Here is an 11,738-nt window from a genome sequence, read left to right on the forward strand (position 1 = left end):
AAGTACATAAATGATATTTATAAAAAATGTGACTGAAACAAAGTGGTACAGAAGCTTGTTCTCCATCTTGTATATTATATTTTGTTCTATAAAGTATTGAAGGTCAATACTGAATCTAAAGACACACCACAGATTTTCAGTTTATTGTGTTTTTATTTTTGTAATCATGTCCTCTGATTCAAACTGGAGTCCTCTACCAGAGCTTGAGGGCATCTCAGCTTTTCCTGGGGGTGCTTAGAGAGCTCAGAGGTTGTTCCTGGAATCTGCTGCAGCTTCGAGGTCAAAGGCCAAAGTCCACAGAGAGACTACTGCCAGCTGTAAGGCCGCGGCTCTCCACAAATTCTCTGCTTCCTCTTCCAGCCCTGGGTATACTTTGTGAGCCTTTAGCGTTCTTTGTTCTTCACGTTTTCTGTTTTTACCTAGAGGATAGGTCATTGTGTCTGCAGATAAACACACATTGCCGTTTCCGAACGTGTGTGTGTGTGTTGAGAGTGTTTGTCATGTAGAGGTGACGAAGATAAGTGCTACTTCATGGCCGCCAGTATCGCGGATGGGGAAAGGGACAGTGACATTGAGGCACGCCCCGTTTTGTAGCATTCATATTCTCTCTCACGTACAAGCCAGCACACACCCCCACACACACACACGCACACACACGCACACACGCAGAAAGAAACATACACACACACTCCAGCACACAGGAGTGCATTTGTATGCACGGTATGCATCTCACAGCTCATCCTAATATCCCTATCTCCTCTGACACACCGGAGTCTAAACAGGAGTTTATCCCGAACAAACACACGCACGCACGCACACAGACACACACACACACACACACACCACACACACACACACACACACACACACACACACACACACACACACACACACACACACACACACACACACACACACACACAAAGAGCAGTATCCCGGTGAGTAGGTGTGTGACTCAGCATCAGCTAGACCAATTAGAAGCGCTACTGACAGACTGTGCTTTAAACGCGCAGCATGCAAACAAACACGCGTACGCAGCCCTGCTCTCGCCAGCTCTAACCCTCTCGGCTGCGTGTTTTTCATGGCTGTGACTCACATTTGTTTGCCCGCACATGAGGTGTGCGCTCTCTCTCTCTTTTTCCCCCTAACAAGCATACGCCACCTTAGCAACCTGCTCGTTTTCACGTTTTATTTATTTCTTGGTTGCCTATCAGTCGTGTCCCCCTCCCACGAAATCGATGCCTTTACGGAAACCGACCCCAAACAAAGCAAGTCCCGGATAATGCGAAATGCAATGCGTGCACTGGCTCCAAGTTGTGTGTATGTGTTTCAAAGTTTTTGCGAAAGTGGCTGGATTAGCGGATAACCGTCCCCTGGACACACTGACTAAGCCGCTTCGCTTTCTAATCAGAAATGATCCCAATCATCTCTCCTCACCTTCGGCTTACGGCGCCCAGTTCCCTCTGTGGCTCCGGATTGATCATCAAACAGGCCGGCTTGGAATGGAAAAAATATATTTAAATGATTGAGAAATACAGTGGATTTTTGTGGAGAGGACTAGCTTAAGGTTTCACAAATGATTAGATTTGTGGTGTTAGGGAATCATTCTTGTCACACCAAGCCTCAGTAAATTATAGTCATCAAGAAATCAAGCCTGTAATCAGGCTGAGAACAGTCTGCTTGGTAATGGAGCCGTTTCTGATTTAGGGGCTCCTGTGTCTCTACAAATGTAAATAAATGCTGAATGGCATCCTGTCCTTTTGCTGCTTTTTGGATATGAAAAATCTTGCCTTAAAAAAAAGCCCATCTGCCAGGACAGGTCAAGAGGGAAGCTTTTTATTTGTTCTTGTTTTTTTGGTTGAAATATTTACTTTTTTGAAGCAACACACAGAAAGCTGTGCTGAATTCGTTGTTGACGTTTCTCAGCAGGAATATGTTATTAGCTAAACCAGTCCATTGTTGTGCTTGTGGAATGTGACCTTTCACCTCAGTTTCAGGTCGTTTGCAGCCTTTAACATGTTTTCTTCCAGCACTGCTCTGTGTTTATCTCTGACCAGCTTCCTTGTCCCTGCTGAGGAAAAGCTTCCACATCGTTTGGTTTCTTTCAAAGATGGTTCTCTTCTCTCCAATCTTCCATAAAAGCCATTTTGTACCCAACTAAAAGTTGTGCGATCTGTGCAAAAATAGTGTGCTATTCCTTGTCATTTCATGCAGAATAGTATTGCATATAATCTTTTATTTTAGCCAAAATATTTCCCATCAGCATTATAAGGCTTATTTCCTTTCGTCGTCGTCGTTTTCCAATGTGGAGACGACAGAGCATCACTGAGAGTTGTAGAACTCAACTCTGGTTTTGGTCTTATGTCAATCTTGGATTAGTTTGACTTTTTAACTTTTGTTTTGACTTGTCAAGACTGGCAGGCAAATTAAATGTTTTTATGCCACAGAGGGTTTGTTAGCATTATTAAATCCTACAAATTAAGGACAGTGAGTTTGAAGTCAACTTTATTTGTATATTATTTTCATCTGGTTCAGGAACTATTTTTGATTTAGAAGGAATATGGGGAAGAAGATTATAGATTATTGAACTGTAGAATTGATAGAGGTACGATTACGTAAGTCAGACATCGTCTTACTCCTTTTCACAGTCACCAAACAAGTGGTGTATTTGCATGTATTTGAGTATTTATATTTGGTAGTAAGCGTTGCATTTACACTTTGAAAATATGAGTTTTATTTTTGTTACATTTATCATCATCAGCAGCAACATGGCAATTCAGAGTGATAAAAACATAATACACTCACCAGTCATGAAAGAAGCCACAAACATTGCATTTTGTCTCACGCCATCATCAAGAATAATCAAATACACATCAGATATATTGATCGATGTTCCAGTTATTATTAATCAAAAACAAATCGCAACAGCAGGGTGTTTCGGTTCAAAGGAACTCAGTGTTTCGGCTATTCTGCAGTTTTCTGGAAGTTTGTTCCAGATTTGTGGTGCATAGATGCTGAAAGCTTCTTCTCCATGTTTGGTTCTGGTTCTGGGGATGCAGAGCAGAACCAGAACCAGAAGACCTGCGAGGTCTGGAGGGTTGATACAACAACAGCAGGTAACTTGATGTATTATGGTGTCAAGCAGTTCAGTGATTTCTAAACTAAGATCAATGTTTCAAAGTTTATTCTTTGAGCTGCAGGGAGCCAGTGGAGGGACTTTAGAACTGCGAATACTTTTGGCAACAAAGTGGGTGTGAGGTTGTAAGACTCACTTCAGCTTAAGTCAACAACTGGCGAATGCACAGAAATATTCCTTAAAAACACTTCAACCTTTGAGTAGAAGTGCAAGACAATTGTCAAGACATGGAGATCAGAACATCTTCAGAAAGCAGAGCATTCATGTTCACTCTTTTTAGATATTTAACTTTTTAAAACAGAAAACGGAAAAAAATAGAGAAAAAAAATGACACCGTAAACAAAAACGCCTCTAATTTACTGTGAAATGCCGTAAATTGTACAGATTTCTTGTACAGTGTTCAGTTTGTGTTTCTGACTGATGGAACATAAAACATTGTTCATGCGGGAAGGTGAAGATGTGCATTAATGTTGTTTTCTGTTTTCTAATGGGTCCCCTGTCCTTCTCCGTCTTCCAGCGGGGTGCAGACACGCTGCGAGCCGACACGACCGACAGGCGAGTTACCCCACACGCCTGCGATCGGTAAAGTGTTGGGTCACGAGCTGTTTGTGGTTAAATCGCATCCTATCAATCCTCCTGCAGGTACTCTGGTACAGGAAGCTCAGGAGCCGCCTCCATGAGGAAGGTAGGAGGAGCTGGCGCCGCTTGTTTTTGTTTTGTTGGTATTGACTCCGGCGCATCTCGGTCCAAAAAGAACAAAACAGTGTGTGTTTTTTTTTTCTTTCTCAAGTACGTTCTCATTTCGATTTCCCTCGTTTTGCTGAGGCATCACATGCTTCACTCGCGTCGACAGTCGCACGAAGACCAGTTTTGTATAAATAATAGCCGAGCCCCCAGCCGTGCACGAGCAGAGGACATTTCTAAGAATAAACGGGGGCTGTAAGGACTGCAATGATGAAATCAAACAGAGCAATCAATCGAGGTAAATAGATTTCCATATTTAGGCTGTCGTGACTCAGCAGCTGCTTCAGCCGCCAGCCCGAACCAAAGCGCTGTGACTCAGTTTGGTCCAATTTAAATAGAAATCAGGAACCGTTTCAGGGTTTTTTAACAGACAAACGCTCTCACACAAATGAGAAGGAAATAAAGTAAAAATAATACACCATAAAACTCACATTTTAACTGTTTGTTTTTAAAAGGTGGATGTCCGATAATAAGTCTCACTTATTCCTCAAAGGCGTTTTGGGTGGGTAGGGTTAGACCATTGTTTTGCTGGGATGTGACATTTTCCCAGTCATCTTCTTTAATTAAAATGTTACCTATATTATATGTGCTCCATGTGTTTTTCTACTCACTTTAAAGTCTGTTTGTCAAGCAGGCAACTCCAAATTCAAAGAAATTAGAATGTAGCTTTTAAGAAAGCGATTTATATCCCTGAGACATATTTGTATCTCTGTTTTAGAATTTGATTGATAAAAAAAAAATCTCATTTTCACCAGATTACAAAAATAAACAAAATCACACTACAAATTTAAACATATTCTTCATCATTAAATAAAGCTGGAGCCAAATTGGAAAATATAAAGAGCAACTTTACATTCAATAGTGACCCGATTGAATGTAGGGTCACATGTGATCAAAATAATTATCCAAATAATTTTATTGATCACTGATTATTGTCATGTTTATGCGCTATATTACATTGACCATGTTAAATGCAAAATATTTACATTCAGAAATATAACAAAGCATATATTCCATAAAAATTTGCTGGTTGGTCTGTTTAAATATCAAAGGATTGATTTCCTTTAAAGTTTGTTTTATTATCAAGATGTTTCATTTGCTACATGCGCTAGCAAAACATGTACTTTTGATTGCATAGAAGAATTGTGCAGCAATTTCATTCTGTTAGAATATTTATTTCTCCTTTTCGGTAATACAGCAGTTCAGACCAGTTTGTCCTCCCAATATGGCGGCACCACCCACTTATGAAAATGCTACGTCTAGCGGTTAGCTCAGCAAATTATGCTGCTAATCCAACAGAGAAACAAAACATCAACAAAGGCTGAGTCTTCATAGAAACAGGCTGCCTATGCAAAGTTTGGTACAACTTTAAGCAAAATAAATAAATAAATTACATATTTTTACACTTGGAAAATTGGTGGTAGCTATTAGAAGATTATATTTTGGTAGAAAACAGAAAAAAAAGAAGCCAGTTAAACCAAAATGGAAACTTAAAGGCACAGAGAAAATCTAGTTAGCGCAGCACAAAACATTCACTCCGATAGTTAGCTTTAGCACATTTTGGTGCTACTTTTGAGTGGTGAACATCTTCCTTCCTGCTTTCTGTCTGTTTTTATTGAATATGCATTAATATGTAAAAAGATTCGGTTAGAGTGAAAGGGTTTAACAGGTGGTGCTTTTACATGAGATTCCAGCTGATGGCTAGCTACAATGCTTTTTGTAAAAAAAAAGCCATTTAATTCAAAACACAAATGGGAAAAGAGCGAGCTTAAAAAGGAGAGTAAATGGGCCGCTCTAAATCTTTGCCTTTGTCCATCATCATTAAGCCTGAACTTTGCTAACACCTTTCTCCTCCCCTCCTCCCTTTAGTCTTTCCATTACACGTCTTTAAGAACGAAAACCAAAAAGAAGTAAAGGTAAGTTCGTCATTGTTTCTTCCCTTATTCTTCCTATGTTTAGCAATTTGTAATAATGTGCAGCGAAACGTTTTTGTTTTTGTGATTTCTGCCTGAGAGTTGAACAAATGTTTCTCAGCAGTGAGTCACCGAATGACAAGGCTTGAAATAATATTAAAAGCTCTGACATCTGCAGTTTATATATATATATATATATATATATATATATATATATATATATATATATATATATATATATATATATATATATATATATATATATATATACTATATATGTCTTGATGTACTTTACTGGATGAAAATAGATGAAAGACAAACTCACACATGAGACACAAGGGATTGCGTGTATTCTTGCTCCCATTTTGTCCTTTATTTGACTTCCAGTAATTAATGATTTGCTTTTTCTTTTTTTTTTTTGGCCAGCCTCCATTTGTCACTGTCTCAGGTGTAATGTGCTCCGAATATAATAAGGGGTTGCAATGTGGGCTATGAAGCCTCTTCTGGGGCTGACACGTTTTCATTTTATTTCTGACCCAGGTTCCCTCACCAGCGCCAGTCGAAGGAGAATCTCCTGTAAGGATTTGGGCCACGGCGACTGCGAGGGCTGGCTGTGGAAGAAGAAGGACGCTAAAGGCTATTTCACCCAAAAATGGAGGAAGTACTGGTTCATCCTCAAAGAATCTTGCCTTTACTGGTACACCAACCAAAACGTAAGACATTTGCGTCAATAGTTGTTTAGCTTCTCTTGCTGGTCTCCTTTCTGATACATTTTCAAGTCATGAAAGGTTTGAACACTTTTTTTTTTCTTATTGCTCATAAGATGTAAACGGGATTCGACTGTTTTCATGCGTCAGCCTGCTTCTCTGTTGGTACCGCTGATAAAAGGAGTGTAAAAAGCCTAAAGATAACTCCATCTTTTATTGCGTCATGATAACATCACTGGAAATTTGAGAAATATTTAAGGTTCAACTTGAGTGCCATCACAGCACGAAGAAAAAGAGAATCATGCTTTTTGTTTTTCATCTTTGATTTCTAAGTTGATGTCCGTGTCTAGACACTTTGGTTTAGCAGGTTATGAGTATGAAGTGACGATACTGGACAAAGGGCCAGCATTTCTCTCGCCTCGATGCACAAACTGTACTGGAGGCAAAAGATGAGAAAAAAAATAAGAGCACCATCATTTACAAGCCGATTTCATACCACCTGGTCGGCAGGCAAACTTCTGCTTTTACATCAGAATCATAAACATGAGGCTTATTCTTCTGATCGGGTCTTTAACTTTAGTCAGATTAGACTACGACTGAGCTGGTCATCAACGATTACTCTCCAAGTGTGAAACACAGAAAAGCTTTCTCTTCCATGGATCCTCATGAACTCTTTGAAATGCCAGGAGATTTTCAATAAAAGCTGGTGGTCTCTTAACAGCAAGCTAATAAAGACCCCAAAAATGTCACCAAGTTAACAAAGACCCCAAACTGAGCTCTTTTTCCTCTGTCATCTGAGTGTGTAGAAATAAACAAATACAGCAACCAGAGGTTCTTTCCTCTGTGTGATCCAAACCATCTGGAGCCTCACTCCTTGTGTCAATGTGTTTATAGCACTGGCATCAACAGCATTATTTTGAGAAAAACATTAATTTCTGAACATGGGAGGATTGTCTTCCCTTCACTAAATAACGTTTTATTTGACTCAAAGTTACTTTTTTTTCTAAATTTGTTGACAAAATAAGAAGTTTAGCTTTAGGCTTTTTGCACAACTTTAGAAAACATAGATTCCTATGAATAAGGACGGTTCGTTATTTCATTTAGACGATGATTAATGATATTTACTTCATGTATTGCAAATTTCTGATAAAATTACATGTGCTTTTAAAAAAAATTCACATTCTGCATGCTTTTATGTTTCCATTCGGGTCTCAGCTGCTTATGAAAACAGCCTCTGGAAAGGGCAGGCAATTAGTTGTTGACCTACCATTTAGAAAACACCTGCTGCATACTTGGTGGTTGCGCAGCAGGCTCGACTTTTGCTATTCAAAGATGTATGGCCGGATAGTTACAAATCCGTTTGCAGCCATTATTAAGTGTAAGTGTAAACATTAAGTTTGGAGGGCGGGGCAAGCAGCAGCTTATTTGGATTTAAAGTGACAAGACGCCCTAAACCAGCCACTTCTGAAAGGAGAGAGAAACAGGCAGAACTCACTACATCTAAAATATATCAAACATGTTTTGTGTAGCGCATATACTTTTCCTAATCTGTTGATAAAGAAGAATAATAGGTTACTTTTAAACTTTTGAAGTTTGCAAGAACATTGTTTTTTTCAAGATTGCTTTACCTGACTAAAACGTCACTTTTCTGTAACATTTGTATGGCCCTAAGTGATAATGAACATTCGGATGACAACATTACCAGTTTTAATTTCAAAGTACATTAAATGTAGCCCATTTAAGAGAATCACAGCTTGTTTTTTTTATGCTAAGTGTGTCTTAGTAAACCATCCCTGCCAACGTAAACAGCAGATCTTGTTTTCATGCACTTCACCTCGCCGATAGTATCCTCTGTAAAATTGGTATATCAGTGTGCCTGACATTTTGTTCTCTGTGTGGATGATGTACCGCCGCTCTCCATCTGTCTCCGCCTGCAGGATGAGAAGGCTGAGGGCTTCATCAGCCTCCCCGAGTTCAGAATAGACCGAGCCATAGAGTGCAGGCGGAAATTGTGAGTCTCCCCCTCACATGTCGCCAGAATTACTAATCAAGCACATTTGCTCTCACCCACACAACGTGAACGCACACAAACGCGCCATGCATGCTGGAAAACAAAACAAGGGTTGGGGGAAGAAGGAGAAGAAGAAGAAGAAGAAGAAAAAAAGCTAATCAATCTCCTTCTCTCTGGCTGACTGCAGCGCCTTCAAAGCCTGTCACCCCAAAATCAAGAGCTTCTTCTTCGCCACAGATTGTCTCGAGGAGATGAACAGGTGAGCTTCATCCTCGCGCGCGCTTGTGTGTGTGTGTGTGTGTGTCGAGGTGAACTGCAGTCAGAGATCAGGGATGCCACGTGTCATGCTTATGAATATTTTAGCCGAGTAAAACAAGTTTACACAGGGCAGCGGCCCACCAACGCCACACTGCGCATGAATAAGACATGATCCTGGTCTTCTGCTGATAAACTTTAGAGCTGGAAACACATGTGAGTGAATGTGTGCATGTGTGTGTGTGTATCTATGAGTCACGTGTGTGCATCTGAGAGGGAGAATGTAATGATATTTGCAGGAGTGCCATCTGATGAGCTCTAATTATCTACACCTCCCCTGAATGACATGTGGAGATAATTGGAGGATCGTAATTAAGCAGCTATATTTGACTTCTGTGCAGCATTTTGTTGGTTCGTCTGTGGTTCCAGGCACTTTCACAGGATTTCTGTGCAAGAACACGGATGTCTCTGTAAGAAATGAAAGTTGTTTGAATGTCATTGCAGCTTTTTTTTTGTTTGTTTGTTTTAGTGTACTTAGGAAACTAAAACTAAATATAGTCTCTGTTTTGTAGAGCTGAAGCAGACGAGGTTTGATGAATTTGAAAACAGTTTCCTGGGAACAAGTCGTTTAGGGGTTATAGGGGATTGTGGGGAGCAGGGCCGGTTCTAGCCATGGATACATGGGGGGGCAGGCGAAAATGTTAACGGAGCATCATTATGCATACATATTAGAGGTTGATGAACTTCATATATTTTAAGGTGGACTATAAAAATGCTTTTGTAGACAAAAATCCAACAGAAAAATAGCAGAAGTGAAGGGAGAGGGGGGAGAGACATGCGAACCAGATTGAACCAGGGAGTCAGGATTTTCAGATTTGCTTCGGATCAGATCTGTTTGACAGTCCAGTGACACTCAAACTTCGGTTTTCTCACAGACATCATGAACTCTGTGAATCCATCTTGCTCGTCACACACTCCACGTTTCCAGTGCCAAAGAAATCCAGTGTTTGCTGTGTAGTTTGTAATCATTTTCTTCTTTGCTTAAGGCAGAAGTCTTTAAACATTTCAGAAATGTCTCTTGACAAAACTGCACAATTTCTAAGAGGCAAAGGAACTTTGAGGTATTTTCTTTAAAGTACCCATGATGCAACTAATGAGGCTCCTGGGAGGTTTAATCAGGTTTACCAGCCTGATTTCCAATATTCCTGCTCCAAAAAAGAGTTTTATTGAATGACTGCAAGAGTGTAATATTTATGAAACGGTTAAATTTGGATTTGGATGAGATTCTTGAGATAGTAGATTATATTTAACTAAACTCTTATTCCGTTTATTTTAGTGCCTGCACAATTCAGGTTCTGGCTAATTGTAAAGTGTTGAAAAGAGAAAAAAAAATCAGGAATGTGAATACTTTGACATTTTTGCGACTTTACTCAGGCCTGTCCAAATAATACATTTTGTTGGATGATAAATTGTCCCAGTAATTATCGCGATAAACGATAATATTGTTGTTTTGAGACCATTTTCAAGTAATATAACAATAATGGCATGACAATGCACTCTCTCTGTGACTACTAAACTTACATTTTGTAAAGAACACTCCATACTGGATCTGGAAGATGTTTTAAATTTCTAAAATGAAGCTCAACCAATCAATAAATAAAACAGAAATAATATCCATACTCACCCAGAGCCATGGTTTCAGATTTAATCATCAGAATGGGAATGATCAAGGTCATGTTAATTGATATCTCAATTGATTCATGAACTGCTGACTGCAACAGGCTCAACCTGTCAGGTGTCTGTGGAGGGACACAGACGAATGATGGGACATGGAATGAAGACAAATTGGTGTCCGTGGCTCAGAGAAAGTCGGACCTTTCCTTCCTCATTTTACGTTTCCCTTTCTGAAATGATCACGAACGTTTGGGAAGCCGCTCAGGAGGAAGAAGTCGGCTTCTTCATGCTGGTCTATGTGTGTTGTCAAATTCAGTCCCTCGAATTGATCCATCGTCACCCATTCTTCATTTTCTCTCCTTCTGCAGTCCATTTTCATTTTTTTAAATTCCTGCCTTTATATGCGCTCTAAGTCTGTTTGTTTCTTGCAGGTGGATGAACCGGCTGGGCTTAGCTGCTATTGGCTACACACCTGACGATAAGGTGCCGCGCCCTGATGAAGGTGTGTTTATAAAAAAAGAAGGTGCTCCTTTCCTTCCTGCTTGTGAATTCACCTGCCTGTGTCCCCTTTGTGTTTGTCCCCACATCAGACTACTGGAGCGAAAGCGATCAAGACGAGGTTGACGGATCAATGACACTCAAACAGGAGGGGCCCTCGTCCCTCTGTGATACTTACCACCGCACGCCATCTGTGAGTAACGCAGTCTCTCATTCAGGCCCACTCGACGCTCTCTCCGCAGCGTTTCATTCTGATGGAATATTTTATTCTTAAAAGCCCCACAGTTTTTCCGAGCTGCACACAGCAGAGCTCTCAGCATTAATAAAACGTCAGAGTGGGAGACTATCTGGTTCTGTAAGCAGCCAAGATCATAACGTTTACCCTGTCTGACCTCTAGGTGGCAGTAGGTCGCGCTGACATCTTCCTTCCTCTTCAGCGGAGGCTCATACAAAGTAAAGGCCACATGTGTTGCATGTCACTGTGGTGGGTGGCGTTTCTGCCTACGAAACAAATGATCCAACATCAAGCTGTATTAGCGTGTCGTCCAACACTGAATTCTGCAAAGCTTCATTTATTTGTGAGCAGGTGAAGTCAGATGTTTACACTTATAAAGAGACACAGAGCCTCTCTTCCCCACCGTATAATATTAAGTCAGACTAAACATCACTTACATGCCAGAAAAATGAAAAAGACTTTTTTTTTTTTACATAATTTTTTTGCGTTACTTTCTTCAAAATCAAACGTTTACATACAGTAAACCTACTTTATGTAAAAAGTAAATATTTACGATAAACATTTA

The 11,738-nt window shown here is 40.0% G+C and overlaps 1 protein-coding gene across 1 annotated transcript in view; it reads left to right on the forward strand.

The window, feature by feature from the left end:
* Window positions 1-11,738, forward strand: part of si:ch211-26b3.4 (connector enhancer of kinase suppressor of ras 2) — a 68,897-nt gene that overhangs the window by 49,199 nt on the left and 7,960 nt on the right. Inside the window, 9 exon segments of the mRNA XM_055034246.1 lie at window positions 3,654-3,691; window positions 3,779-3,821; window positions 5,750-5,796; window positions 6,268-6,269; window positions 6,334-6,506; window positions 8,438-8,511; window positions 8,699-8,770; window positions 10,872-10,942; window positions 11,031-11,131. Coding sequence (XP_054890221.1) covers window positions 3,654-3,691; window positions 3,779-3,821; window positions 5,750-5,796; window positions 6,268-6,269; window positions 6,334-6,506; window positions 8,438-8,511; window positions 8,699-8,770; window positions 10,872-10,942; window positions 11,031-11,131 — 621 coding nt within the window.

Source organism: Poeciliopsis prolifica, unplaced genomic scaffold (genome assembly GCF_027474105.1).
Source record: "Poeciliopsis prolifica strain line A6 unplaced genomic scaffold, Auburn_PproV2 SCAFFOLD009, whole genome shotgun sequence".
Lineage (NCBI taxonomy): Eukaryota > Metazoa > Chordata > Actinopteri > Cyprinodontiformes > Poeciliidae > Poeciliopsis > Poeciliopsis prolifica.